Raw genomic sequence first — 15,469 nt, 5'->3', positions numbered from 1 at the left:
CTGCTCGTTCACATGCACAGGTGCTCTCAGCTCTGCCAAATCTAAGGAACGATGTTTTCAGAGGAACAAGTCCTTTTTCAACTGGGTTTACATGCTAAGAACCTGTATTTTCATGGTTTTCAAACAACATGAAAAGTCAGCAAACTAAAGACTGTGTATGTTATGTTAACACAAGGGCAATCTTCTAAGTTAGGAAATTTATTCTGGGCACTTCAGTACTGTGACTGTCATATTTACTGGAAATAGTTTTTTGGGTAACTATGGTAGATGCCCAAAGCATGGAGCAAATATCTTTTATTGGAAATATGCAAATTCAATACTTTTCTATTACGGTCTATGGAATAGGAGATTTCATTTCTCTATCAAGAAGACATCAAACAAACTATTTTAGATTGAATCCAAATAAAACAACTTTATTGGAGAATTTCAGTTTCTAGGCTTTTTCTTGGTGAGGAAAAAAATAACCTTTTAAACTGTGAATTTATGTTAAACTGTGGAGAAACTTTTAATTTATAATTTTGAGTTAATCCTAATAACTATATAGTTGATGAAAGAGTCATGCATACAATATGCCATGTAATTCCGCATGAGAAGTTAAGTATATGCCTGTTTATCCATGTCCATCATAAAACATGCTTTCCATATCGATCACTTGAGCTGTGTTTCCCATCACAGTGCTTTAAGTGTATGCACATTCATTCATGCCCACCATACTCACAGAACATGGTTTCCATGTAGATCATTCGCGTTGTGTTTGCTAACACAGTGCTATGTTTCATTCATAGTTTATCTGTTGTGCAACTTAATATATTCAACCCTCAGTACAATTTCAGGTCCTTAGTGTCTACAGTGTCAAGCCATGCCTTTGATGATGTAGGTGTTCTTATCAGCATCCCCTGTTACACACACATCATATACATGTGTTAATGAAAACTCTAGTACTCTACTTACAATTCTTGCTCATTAAATTACCTGCTTTGAAGAATCTCTTGAGGCAAATTGAAAGTCTGAACATTTTAATATAAGACTTTGTGACAACTTTTAAATGGAAATAATTTAGAAACTTGGTTATTACATGTAAAGCATGTACTCAAAATAAGTGAATAAGTATCCATACTCTAATATGCACAAAGATTTGTGAGGTTTAAAGATGAGTTTCTCACAAGTTCAGGGATTGAGGTCGGACCTTTCTGGGTTCAAATCGTTGGCTCTGCCACTTACTAGCTTCATAATCTGGAGCAAGTTAACCTTTCTGCATTTCAATTTTCTCACCTGTTAAGTGGGGATCATAAGTACCTAATAGGGTTAAGATGAAATGAGATTATCATGTAAGGTACTTAGCACAGTCTATTTAGCACTTAGTAGCTCCACAATAACATTTTTCATTACCATTTCTAGTCCTTGAAAAATCTCACTGATGGATTCCTAACTGCAAAGATAGAAACATAGGAAGCAAGGTTACTGAACTAGAAGTGTGTTACCAAAAATATAAAGCCATTCTAAATGCCGCATGAGAGTTATAATTTTTTAAAAGATAGGACCCAATTATAGTCATCTACCTTTAGTAGGAACTGCTCTGTGGAGGCGCTGTAGTGTGTCAACAGCTCATAGGAACCACGCTTTTACTACTTTCCATAAGGAACAGTAGCAACTGTCTCAAATCCAAGATTAAGCTCACTAGAGATTTCAGATGAAGAAAGCTGATGCCTTCATCTTTTTCTCCTACAAAAAATGCTGTTCCATTTTTATTGGCAACTTTTAAACAGTGAATTCTTAGTTTAAGTGCACTGTTTAGAATGTTAGTTTACTCTTGTGGGTTGCTTCAGTTACACTTTTGATAATGTTATTTGGTTTAAATTATTTTCCAGGTGGACAAAATTATATGTAAGTACAGTTGATCGTATCAGAAACTTGGGAATCATTGTTGACTCTTTCCTCTTTCTCATACCTCACATCTAATCAGTCACCAAGTCTTTGAATAACTATCTTCTCTCTCGATATCTTTCTTATCAGTCCACGTCTCCATCCCCACTGCCACCAGCCTAGTCTAAGTTGATCAATGTCCTTTGTTTTTCAACAAGTTACTGCTGCTTCTGCTCTTACCTATGAATGGCTCTCCTCCCCGCAAGCCCAGTCCATTCCTCTGAAAAGGTAATGTGTCTTTTCTGAAATGCACGTCTCATCATGTAGAACCCATTAGTGGCTTACTATCACTGTGAAGATAAAAGTCCAAAATCCTTTCATTTTATTTATTTATTTATTTATTTATTTATTTATTTGTCTTTTTGTGACCGGCGGTACTGTGCTCAGCCAGAGAGTGCACCGGCCGTCCTTATATAGGATCCGAACCCGCGGCAGGAGCACTGCTGCGCTCCCAGCGCTGCACTCTCCCGAGTGCGCCACGGGGTCGGCCCCAAAATCCTTTTAGCAAAGTGTATAGGTCCACCTGTTTGGAAAGATTTTTGAAAGATATTTTTGCCAAATATAAAATTCTATGTCTAAAGATGTGGTTGCTCCACTGCCTCCTGGACTGTGTTGTTTCTGTCAAGAAATCTGCTGTCACTCTTATCCTCATTTGTCTGTATATGTATCTTCATTTTTTTTAAATACTGGCTGCTTTTAAGATTTATCTTTACCATTGAATTTGTGCAATATAATGTGCACTGGTATAGTTTTCATGCTTTTTGTGTGTGTTTTGTTAAACGTAATGGATCTGTGGATCGATAGTTTTCATTTTGTTTTATATAGTTTTATATTTCAACATTATAAAATTTGGAAAACTTTTGGGCATTATAATTTTTCTACACTCCACTCTCATCTCCCTCCTTCTGGGACTAGAATTTACATGTATATTAGGCTACTGGAAGTTGTCCTTTGGCTCACTGGTGCTCCATACATTTTTCCAGACTTCCCTCTGTCTTTAATTTTGGATGGTTTCTATTGCTGTGCCTTCAAGTTCACTAACCTATTCTTCTGCACTGATTGGCTGTTAATCCCATCAATTTTGTTTTTTATCTCTAGAAGTTTGATTTTGGTCTCTTTTTAATCTTCCATGTCTCTCCTTAACATCTTATTCATTTCTCTACTTTAACATTTATAATATGAATAGTAAATAAGGACATTAAAACAGCTATCTGGATCATTTTGGAGCTTGTTTTTATTGAGTTTTCTCCTCATTTGGGGTCATATTTTCCTGCTTTTTTGCATGCCTGGTAATTTTTTGTTGGTTGTGAATTTTACATTGTTGGGTATTGAGTTTTTGTGTATGTGTATTCTTTTTGTAGTCTTAATTTTTCTTGAGCTTTGTTTTGGAATGCAGTTAAGTTACTTGGAAACAGTTTGATCATTTCAAGGCTTGCTTTTAAGAAAGAGTTAAGTGGGCCAGAGCAGCCTTTAGTTTAGGGCTACTTTTCTCCACTACCGAAGCAATATCCTTCTGAGTACCATACCTGATGGGTGCCTTGTTCATTATGAGGCTTTTCCACTTTAGCTGGGAGAATGTGAACTATTCCCAGCTCTGTGTAACTTCAGGCGTTTTTCTTCCTGCTTCTTTTTGGTGGTTCTTACCTTGTTCTTGGGTATTTTCTCATATGCTTGTGCTGCTTATCAATACTTTGCTGAAGACTTGAAAAGGCACTCTTCAGGTCTCTGGAGCTCTCTTCTCTCCATGCAGCTGTATTCTCTCTGGTACTCTTCTCTGCAAATTCTAGCCACCAGGGCCTCTCCAAATTCTCAATTCTGTCTCCTCAACTCAGCAAGACTGCTTGGTCTGTTCAGGTTTTCCCTTCTTGCACTGCAGGGTGGAAACTGCCTCTAGGCAGTAATCTGCGACAGTCATGGGGCTCACCTTAATTCCACTATCCTGTGCTGCCTGTTGTCTAACATCTAAAATTCATTTTTTCATATCTTTTCCCCACTGTTTTCAGTTTTAAGGTAAGAGAGTAAATATTTTCCCCACCTTAGTACATGATGCAATGTTTACCCAATTGCTCAAGCCAAAGGCTCCATATCTAATCTACTGCCAAGTGATGTCAGTTCTGCATTTCTACTGCTACTAGTTTAAGCCTTCTTGCTTCACTCATCAGGACTACTGCGCTGACCCACTAATCTCTTTCTGTTCTTGCCTCCTACAGTCAGTTCCCCACAGCCACATGAGCTTAAAATATGGAAACTATATTTACATAATTGCTACTTAAATTCTTCTTGGCTTTCCCTGTGGTGGCCTCCATGGCCCTTCATCTTCAGGCCCACCTCCCTTTTCAACTGTACCTGCTTCACGTCATAATCTTACTCTGCTTCACCTTACACTGGCCTCCCTCTGTTCCTCCATAATTCCAAACTCTTTCTCACATCAGGCTTGTGCGAGCTTGTTTCTTCTGCCTGGAATATTTTCTTAGGCTCATCATCGCTGGCTGGAAGCTTCTTATCTCTCACTCTGAGTTCTTTAGAAGGGCCTTCTTTGATGACCCTAGTTAAATTAGTTTCCCATTTTATCTCAGTTTTATCACCGTGTTAATTTCCTTTATGGCACTTATCACAATCTGATTATCTTGTTTATTTTTTGCATACTTGTCTCCTTCCCCACTAGAATGTAAGCCCCTTGAAGGCAGGGACTTTTTCTTGTTCATTCCTAGGTCCCCTGAATGCACAACAGTTCCTGACCCATAACAGGTGCTCAATAAAAATGTGTTGAATGAAGAATAGACCTCAAGTAATTTACCATTCATACCATTTTTTCCCATTAGGATGGAAGAGTTGTAATTTTATGGTTCTTCTACCCTCAGTGCTTCCTTTATCCCTGTATAATAATTTCTAGGAACTTGGACTTTTGTTTCACTTCCAAAAAGGAATGAGCTTTTGGTAGTATTTAACTGTTGCTGAGAAACTAAACCAAGACGTAAAAACAGAACTAGATCAGGCCATTCATACATTTAATTGGAACAAAAATACCATAGAAGAGTAAGAAAAATACGTTGACTGAATTTTATAATCTTATTTTATTGGGAAAAATGATCCCTCCTAAAATTGCTATGGAGGCATTATCTACCATCATCCTAAATATGTACATTATGGCCCATGTGTAATGTCAACTAAACACTTAGAAAAGTTGAATAACCAAATACTTGCCTAATTGGAGTATGGTTCTTTACTTTCAGAGATAGGTAGAAAAATCCTAAATACCAGGATGTCTCAAGTATAAGTTTATAGGTTTACGTTTCTATTTTTGGTCCATTGTATTTAGAAGTGGACCCACCTAAGCACTGTAAAAATAACCTACTTTCAAATTAATGAATTCACTTTTGAAAATTTTAGGTCCACACGCTCAGTAATGAGCCAGATGGGTCTCACTCCCAAATATAATATGTGGCTTGGGAATATCAAGAAGTAAATTCATTAAACTTAGTCTAATCTATGCACGTATTGACTAGTTTAGTAATTTCAAATAATCCTTTGCTTCTTGCAGTTGATGTCCATGTTGAATAGTGAAGTTTGAATTTCACAAATATGCAATAATTCATACCTTTCCTGCAGCATATCCTGAGCCTATAAGCTGTAGTAAGGTATTACTCAAGTCAACAAATGGTTATCCTTTATTAAGGACAAAATAAGCCTCTTGATTTGTAAATTTGCTAATAGTTATATGCTTGACTTTCAAGCAGATATTGTAAAATAGACATACCCACAATATTCTTTGTCAAATATAGGTTTAAGCTAAATTAAAGCTGCTGGCAACGTTTCTGTATTTTAATGTATACGTGAGAAAGATTGAGTGTTTTCTGCTTGATGGAATTCCAACTCACTATAAGCCTTCATACTCTCTTCTTATATTTCTTAAGGCTGCTTGCGTAACATTGAAAATATATCCAAATTAGTGGATATCTTAAACTAGTTCAGCTAACCAAACAGGGATTATAGATTTCACATAATTGTGGCGTGCTTTAAACATGTCATTATATTGCTGATAAACCCTAAGAGCAGAACCAGAAAAGAGCTGCCTAAATAAATCTGTTATTGTTTAAAAAGCAGATAGTTTCTAGGCATCAGAGGAATTCGCTGTCATGATATAAAAAGTTGCTCTGGTGTATTCCTCATACCAGACTGAAATGTCACATTTTGTAAGAAGTCTATGTTCATACCACTGTTCCTCAGCTCCAGGAGCACACTACGGACTAAGCTTCAACTTAAAAACGTCTTTGTGGAATTCATTAGTCAGGTTGTCATATGGTTTAATTTGAATAATCCTTGCTTTCTTAAAACCCAACTCTCCGAATGGTGAATATATTAAACATAAAACTCTTCATTGGTCCACGTGTTCAAAAGCATTTGGTTATTTATTTCTACATGAGAATATCTTGGTTATTTCTCTTTTTTTTAATAGCAAGATATTCTCATGTAGAAGTAAAAAGCCAAATGCTTTTCTGGGTCTAGGACTTCAGAAATAGGAGTTGACCCTGTTTAAAAGCTGCTTGGTCCATATTGATTGATGTAGCTAGGTTAGAATTTTGCTAGTGAGACACCATAAGAGAATCCCAAAACTTTTCTGCCTGTTGTGACCAGTAAGAAACATACACTAAAACGACAACAAAATTATTTTGCTGCTACTTTCTGCAGCCTTTGCTATGACACATCTTCACTCTGGCGTCTGGGTACTAGTGGTTTGGGTTTTATTTTTAGTGTGAGTTCATGCAATGGTAGGTAGGAATTTATTTTTCCCCCTCAAGGGTATTAAATTAACCATGGTCTTGAAATAGGTGTTAGACATTATTCATATCAAGAATTATTAGTTTCCATGTTAAATGACATGGACTTAATTAACATTTAATTGAAATATTTTGAGTTAAATGAAACAAGTCAAAACACTTCAAAGTAGAAAATTAAATAAAATGACCTTTAAAAATAATGTGAATTGCCACAGTCTGATGAAACAGAATTTTGTTACCTGTAGTAACTGGACTTACACTACTATATGCATTATAAATGTCTAGTAACTGAGTTTTCAATAAGACAGTCTTCTCTCTCTGACAGTGTAAGAGAGGATTATTTAAGCAAAGCTATGCAAAGCTATTTTCTTGGAAATCCAGTCAAGATGGTGGAATAGACAGTCCCCAGTGTTACTCTCTCCCACAAATCAACCAATTTATGACTATAAAAAAGCAATGACAGCCATGCTGGGGCTGCTAGTACTCAGGGGAAGAGGAGGAGAGACCTATGGAGTGTATGAAGGTGGGAGAAGCCATGATGAGAGAAAGAAAAATCCACTCCAACCATTTCAAATCCTGGCTGTTTATAGGCTGAAGCTGCTGAGTGCATGGAGCAGGAGCTGGCAAAAAGCTGCAGCTGTGCCTTTCGGATGAAGTTGCTTGGAGGCGGCAGGGGAGAAGAGGGCCTTGGTGGCCCCCAGGCCAGCAAGACCACTAACAGGGTTCCTGTGGACCCACATAGGAGCAAGGAGCCACAACAACTGAAAAAAAGGAACCACTCAGAGGCCTGTGAGTCATCGCAAGGGACCAGAGCATGGCCCGTCCCATGGGAAGTGTCTATAACACAGGCAGTGAGGAGACAGGCCCAGTGGGGGAACACTGTGGCACAGCAGACAGCTGCTCTGCCCTCCAATCAGCATAGGACCACTCAGAGGAGACTGGTGAGGAATATAGAATTGCATGGGGTGCAGTTAGATGAAAAGACATGCCCAGACCAGTGTTTCTACACAACCCAGGTGCACCAGATTTCACTAGAACCGGAAGTACCCATAAAGCCAACCATTAAAACCTGAGCTGCACAAAAAGCCTTCCCTAGGGAATCAGCAGCAAAGCAGCAGTTTTTAGCTCAACCACAGAGCTCAAGTCCTGGTCCTCACAGCAAGTTCCCCCATTTTAGAAGTAAGCAAAGGACAGCAAGTTAGTTCCAGCACAGAGTTTGAGTGGTGGGTGCAGCAAATAATCCAACACAGAACTGAAAGAAAAAGGGCCGAGCCCGTGGCGCACTCGGGAGAGTGCGGCGCTGGGAGCACGGCGACGCTCCCGCCACAGGTTCGGATCCTATGTAGGACTGGCCGGTGCGCTCACTGGCTGAGTGCCAGTCACGAAAAGGACAAAAAAAAAGAAAAGAAAGAAAAAACAAAGTACCCACAACCAGAGACAAAGTTTGATATTAACTAGTAAAGATCTCATTTCACCAAAGAATACCTATAATACCTAGAAGGACCAGAAGTCCCCTGGGCTACCAAACTAGAAAGGGGGAAGGGCAGGGGGCCTCAGCCATGCCCCCCGACACCCACAACCAGTCCTGAGGGTGGCAGCTGAGGGTCTCAGTCACACCCCTCTGACAAGTGCAAACCACCCCAGCAATGACCACCAAGTAGCTGCAGGAAGTGCTGTGGGCTCTCCTGAGCCAGGGTGGAGGGGGACCTTTTGCCTCGGTCACACCCTCCCAACATGAGCAATCAGTCCAGCAACAACCACTGAGCTACCACAGGAAGCACCCTGGGCTCTACTGAGCTGAGGTGGTGGGGGGCCGAGGGCCTTGGCCATGGCCACCCCAACACCTGTAGCCAGCCCAGTGATAATCACCAAGCTGCAGCAAGAAGGGCCCTGGGTTTCTGAGCTGGGGAGGTGGGAGGCGAGGGCTTTTGCCACACCCCCTGATAGCTGCACCCAGCCCCCCAGTGATGAAGCCACTGCTGGAAGCCCCCGTCTCTCCTGTGGGAATGTGGGGGTTGCCACAGTCCTCAATCCTGCCCCTCCTCCGTCCTCCTCCTTCCTTCACATTTCCTTCCCCTTTCCCCTCTCCCCCTTCCTCCCAACTGCTCTGCAACAACATCATAGAATGTAAAAAAAAATAATAAAGAATTTTTTTTAAAAAGCGATTTTCTTTACAATGAAAGGTGAAAAATGGGTATAATGATATTTACCTAAAGCCAATTTCAAGCTTTACACATAGGTAAAAGTACAGCTATACAGGTAAAGTCATCATTGAGATTCTTCCTGACTATAGGACTTTGAGTGTTTGTTACTCTGAGGGACAATATTTGAGGACTCAGACCATGATGAGAACTAGCTCCACAAATAGAAAGCAATATTAAACAAATCTGACAGTTAAAGAAATGCAGGCCATGAACTATTTTTTGTTTTTGTTTTTAATATCTATATAAAAAATAACGAGCGATTTACAGATCTCTCTCTCTAATCAGAACCTCAAGTGTATATATATATATAAAGGTACTGTACAATATATAAACATTTACAACCAGTACATCCATATTTTGCTCAGCATTCCAAGGCCACATTGCTAAGTCAGTATATAATCAGTACAGTGACAGGTTACTTAGAAAGGAAGAGCCACATTGGACTGATAACATATGTCATCAAAGTTGTGTCACAGTTAACGATAAAAATAGGATTTGTATCACTAATTGTGGACTATAGGGAAAATAAATCATTTCTGTGGTACTAAATTGTTAGCATTTATCAAGCCTCCTAATTATGCTCTATTCAAGTAGTTACAATAGGTGGATAAATATAGTTCTTGATGAAAAGGGGATTATTTCAAAAATCTCACTCTGGGAAGCATATTTTATCTACAGGGACTGACACAGTTGTTATTTTAAAGAATTTCACAGTCAGACTCTCAGAGGGAAGGACCTGGACATAATGTGTTTCACAATAAGATGAACCCAGGGTGACAGAACAAATATGTTCAAATACTCCATAAAATAGTTTTATTCTGAGAATGTGCCTTTATTTATAGATGCTACTATAATGCTGTTTCAGGGGACTGAAAAACCTGGATCTATTTTACGGAGTTAAAAACTATCTCCAGCTTTCAACAAACATCTTTAATTAGATTTTTAAAAAGAACTCTGAAAATTTGTACAAGCTAAGTGAATGTTGAGTCTCCCTTTCTTGTTTTTAAATAACTTAATGTAGCTCAAAATTAAAATGAAATAAGATTCAGCAAGTACTGTCTGCCATATTTATCCTTACTTGCTGTGCCAGCCTCGCACAGGCTCTGCTTCTAAACACCCGAACTCGTACATGTGCTACCAGATGAGTCGGTACTTTATCTGGCAATGGACTGTGAAACTGGTGTCATGATTAAGTCCCCCACACAATTCACATAATATTTTGATTCTTCAAATATGTATTACATATTAAAGACTAATGACTTTTGTAGTAGGTACAACCAAAATATCCAGAAATAGATAGTTGGTAGTTTTTCTTCAGAGAATAAGCAATATGTCCGTATGCTTATTTGCAGTTTCATAGTGAAACAGATGAAAAAGAAAGGGTGGCCTGAGATGCTATAACTATATCACGGTTGGATAACACAGCAGGAGGGGAACTCTATTGCTTAAGGAACTTTCTCATTTGAACATTCAATTGTAAGTAGTAACTTCAACAGTTATTTGAAATACTTTATCCAGCCAAATTAAAATAAAAAGCCATAAGAAAGTGTCAATGTTTGACATTTTTTTTCCTGTAGTGATTTTGGGGGGGTTTATTTTGAAATTGGGACATCATCAGTAGCTGTTAGAAGAAGCAACAGCCATCTTTAATGGAGAGTTAAAAATCTCTTCTGCAAAGACTCAAATATTTCTCTCTGTAAACATGCAACATGCTATTGAGAACATCAACTTCCAAGCCAAACCTAACTTTTTCATTACTGTGGAAATATCTGAATGAGAAGGATAAAACAGACATGATGCAGTAGGTAACTCAGCACAAATACAAAGTGAGGTGTGACCACATCATTAATACCAACATGTCATTTATTCAGACACTCGTGAAGACGGGCTGGGCAGCCTGAGCAGGGCATGTCAGATGAGCAGGTGGACGCAGCTCCTTCCTGAGCGTGAGGGAGGGCAGCCAGCCAGGGGACAGTTCTCAGCAATCCTAAAGGCCCTTCATGCAGCCTCGGTAACTTGATGCTCAAATTAAAATGTACTTAATGTGTTTCAGAATTTCTTGGAAAAAATTTTTAATGCTGCTTTTTAATAAGAAAAAATTACAACTTGTTTTTCTTTGTTTTATATTAAAGGTCACAGCCATTTTTCAGCCACACCAGTAGTGCCTGTGACTTTATTTGCAGTTGGCACCTTCCAGGGCCCTGGAGTTATTGGTGTTTTCTTAACTGGAGAACTACTTTCAGGTTTGAACTCTCCACTCTCTTTGTTTTTCTCAGCTGCTTCCAGTTCTTTACCTTTGTGATCTTCTATTTTGTTTAAAACCATCCTCTCTTCAGGTTCCTGCTTCAGCTTCTTTTCTGATATTTGGACGTTTTCTCCCATTTTATCTTTAGTAGAACTTGTCTCTCCTATTGTTACTTTCTTTCCTTTTTCATTTTCAAACACTACTTTACTAGTAGTGTTATTAGTCTTTTTGGATGGAAGAGACTTTTCATCCATTCTCTTGCTTTTTTTCTCTGGAGACCTTGTTCTGCTTTTTCCCACCTGACTCTGCTTTGTATCTTTTCTGATGACACCTGATTTTTCTTTCCCATCTGGGATCTGTTCAGCATTGTCACTAGCACGGCCTGTAACTTTTCGACTTTCACCTTCTAATAATTTGGCTTCAGCATTTGACTGGTCTTTGCTTCCTTCAATTTTTTGCTGCTTCTTTGGGCTAGAAGACCGTCCTCTGCTTTTTCTGCAATGATCTTGTCCAGACCCTGCCCTGTTGCTGATTTGGCTACTTTTGTTCTCCCCTTTCCTGGGGCTGAGCGATCGATCTCTGGGTCTTCTTTTGGGGTCAGTTTTTAGAGAACTAGGAATCTTTTCCAAACGTTCTTCTGAAAATCGACTGGCTGACTTTTTGGGACTAGCAGATCTTCCTCTTTGTGTAACACCACTTCCCACTTTTAATAGATTTTTCTTGTCACTGTATCCGTGACTTTTGGGTGAATCCCTCTTACTCACATTTTTCTGGAGAAGAGACTGCTCCTTTACCTCAGACTGATTTTCATTTAAAGTGCTTTTCTTTTCAGGCACAATGTCCTTTAATTCTTCTGCCGTTTCACATATCTGAACTCTCATTAAAGATTCTTCGATTACTGGCACATGAGACTCTCCAAATATGAAAGCAGAATGTGAAGATGGGGGAAATGGTGACTGTTCATCATAAATCACATTTGAAGATGAAGGATTATTAATATCCCAATCACCTAAAAAAGTTATTTGAGTGGAACATTATTATATTTTACAATTACATGTAGGAACTATACATTTTGAGCTTTGACAGCCACTTGAATTATACTGACTGCTTAAATAGCCAAAGTATGAGTATTTTATATAGTTTTATATGTTTACATCTTTCTCTGTAAAGGCAGATGTGTATAGACATCTGTTGTACATAAAGGGTAGGTTGTTTATATACATAAAATAACAGTACTCATTTTTACAATTATCTATAATTAGTGAAATACTATATGATCTGTAAATTCTTTATTATTAAAGCCCAATCAGAAATCTGTAAGAAAGTAATAATAAAACTGGACCAAATTATGTGGTCAAAAAGCTTACTAATTAAGTAATTATCAATGGATATGGCTTAAAGATATTATGCCAAAATCACTAATTAATAAAGGAAACCAAACTATGGTAACCAGAATGAGGTTCATGAGCATTTGAAAATAATTTTCTTGCATTAAGCTGTCAAATTTAATGTCAAAAGTAGACTGAAAAGTGCAGAAGAATAGAAATAAATAGCATCATTTTTAATTAAAAAGAAAACAAAAGAAGAAAGTGATTTACAAGACATGCAAATTTACCAAGTCTTTTTAAGGAAAGACCAAGAAAAGCCCTGAAAGCCTTAATGTTGCTCAGGTTTCACGTAGGAGCACAGACCGGAAGGAGCCAAACCTGAAGAAGGAAGAGAAAAAGCCTAGGACTATGTGGAAAAAAATCAGTGCAAAGATGTCACGGGGAATGTATGATTTACAAGCAGATGACGAAGATAATACAGTCAGAGAATCATAAGCTGGAAGGGGACTGTAGGAGGTTATGTTTACACTTATCCTTCAAAAGCTCTGTGGTGGGGATTGCGGGGAGAAGAACTAGAGGAGACAAGGACTAAGTGGGTGTGATACTGCCTTTATTTCTAGAATAGTGCACTCAATTAAAAAATAATTAGTGTTTTTCAAATACTGTGATATTTCAAAAACATACAATGAAACCAAGGAAGCTTAAGATCAGTACAGGAGTACAGACGTGGTCTCAGGTCCAACTCCTTGTCTCCATGTAGGGCAATAGCAACTTGTTTTTGACAAGTGATCAGAAAAGCCTAAAGTTCTTATGCTACTTGCTCATTGAGAGATAAACTTATCCTACTATAAGGAAATAAATAACATTTGTTGGTAATGTATAATTAGCTAAGGAGGGGAGAAAGCTGGGAGATTCTGAAGAGATTTAAAATGTTTTTCATGATATTCAGATCGTTTTCCTCCAATGTCTTTATTGATTTGTTTATTTTGGCAGCTGGCCAGTACAGGGATTGAACCCTGGACCTTGGCATTAGTGCCATGCTCTAACCAACTGAGCTAACTAGCCAGCCCTTGATGTCCTTATTTTTTACAGCACATTTCTCTACAAAAGCAACTCTATGTTTTCTGACGAAACCAGTTTAAAATATATGCTATTCCAAAAGTCCTGTTGAAGTCATTTATTTTGCAATACTAGTTATAATTGCTCCACTCTTTAACTAGCTTTTAATGGTTCTGGGTGTTCAGCTCTGAATTAGCTAGTGAAATATCTATCCCCATCCAAATAGATATTCCTTTTCCTTCTGCTGCCCCCTCCCTAATGAACTCACAACCTTTCAGCTACCAGTGGGGTACTTTACTTACCATGGTCAGGTATCAAGCCAGTTCCCGGCCTTAAAAGAAGAAGAACTTTATTTCCACCGGCCTGAATGAGCTCAATTGCTCGAGTATGTGTGATGCCTTGTGTAGGTTCCCCATTTATTTCAACAATCTGGTCACCAACCTAGACAAAAAACATTCACATGAACAACATGAAAGTACGCATCCTTCTTCAATTCTGCTTTTGTCAACTCTGGAGCCATTCCAATTTTGCTAAGTGACTTTCTTTCATTTGTAAAATATTTAAATTGTACATAGTGCTATCATGCTAGAGTTGATAAATGGACAGATGGTGGCAGTAGGAAGAGACAATGCCCAGTTTTATTTACTGTATAAAAATCCTACATGGGAAATTTTTATATATGGCTAGTAAGTCAGGATCTGGGCATCTTGAAATCAAGGATCAAATTCTAAGTTTTCCAACAAAAGTTAAGCAGTGGGAGAGGTGAAGTGAAGAGGTTAAGTGTCAACAATCCAAATGATATCACAGAGCTGTATCTGAATGAACAATCTATGACGGGTACTTTCAAGTTTGAGCTGAATCTTGAATTTATTTCCTAAAACCTGGGCAGGTGCTCCTCCTCTTTGAAGCCTTTCCTGGCCTCCAGGGAGAACTGCCTACTCCTTTGTGCTGCCACCATATCCTGTACATATATGAGGCGTTAGATAAATGACATATTTATAGATTAAAATTTGAAAAAAATTAAGCTTGGAGAATAGATTAATACAAAGACTTATTTAAAACCAATAACTGGCTTATACTTAATCACTTTAGTGTAAAATTATTTCCCTAGAAAACAAACAAAACTAGGGATCAGAATAAGATACCTTAGTACCATTGCTATTTACTAGGAATATTGTCTGTAGTTATCTTAAAAGAAAAAGGAAAAGCCAAGTATAACTTTTGCAAAGGACCTAATTAAAGATAATAATGGTAGTGATTTTAAAATGTATTTCTAGGTGACATGCAACACGTATTCACTTTAAAACAGAAAAACTCAACAATGTAATATTACTGAAATTCCAAAAAGCAAATATTCCAAATATTTATAAGAGCTTAGTAAAAACAACCCAGAAGTAACACAACAGAAGAGGACTCAATAATTATTTAACAAAGGTCAATGTGACAATTCTGTCTATAGCCTCAGCATGGCACAGTGGTTAGGAAGCTGGGCTTTGGAGTGGTGGTTCCCATACTGCAGGGCTCCACCTCTTTTGAGATGAGTGGTCTCAATTCCCTCATGTGTTAAATGAGGATAATATTAGTTCCTACCCCCTTGGGTTGTTGGGAGGATTTAATGAGATAAAGCACGATTGCACACCAAGCACAAATAAATGCTAGTTTTCAAGTTATTTTAAAGTGCATCAGTCTGAAGGTCTAGCTGTAGACTGTACCCAATTCTACACAATGCAAAAAATTTCAAGTAAACATGAAATTGAAAATAGAATAAGTGTTTTGTTGCATTTTTATGAAAAAAGAGATGAGAGTCTCACTCTTGAAAAAATGGAAGATATCAGAGATAAGATTCATGGATTTAATATATAAAATGAAAATAAAATACTTTTTAAAGAAACAACCAAAGTAAGACAATAATAAAGATAATACTATGGAGAA

General features: G+C 38.0%; 1 protein-coding gene across 2 annotated transcripts in view; it reads right to left on the bottom strand.

Moving 5' to 3' along the window:
• Positions 1-10,669: 10,669 nt before the first annotated feature.
• MAGI3 (membrane associated guanylate kinase, WW and PDZ domain containing 3) overlaps positions 10,670-15,469 on the bottom strand; it is a 260,239-nt gene continuing 255,439 nt past the window's right edge. Inside the window, exons 20-22 of one of the 2 annotated variants that reach the window (XM_063104427.1) lie at positions 13,840-13,978; positions 12,766-12,856; positions 12,074-12,159 (exon numbers count right to left, since the gene is read on the bottom strand). In XM_063104427.1, coding sequence (XP_062960497.1) covers positions 12,807-12,856; positions 13,840-13,978 — 189 coding nt within the window. In that variant the 3' untranslated portion in view covers positions 12,074-12,159; positions 12,766-12,806. Of the gene's footprint in view, positions 12,160-12,765; positions 12,857-13,839; positions 13,979-15,469 lie in introns of both variants that reach the window. The other variant, XM_063104426.1, reaches the window with a different exon arrangement.

The sequence above is a fragment of the Cynocephalus volans genome, chromosome 8, assembly GCF_027409185.1.
Source record: "Cynocephalus volans isolate mCynVol1 chromosome 8, mCynVol1.pri, whole genome shotgun sequence".
Lineage (NCBI taxonomy): Eukaryota > Metazoa > Chordata > Mammalia > Dermoptera > Cynocephalidae > Cynocephalus > Cynocephalus volans.
This window is presented reverse-complemented; position numbering and strand designations above follow the sequence as displayed.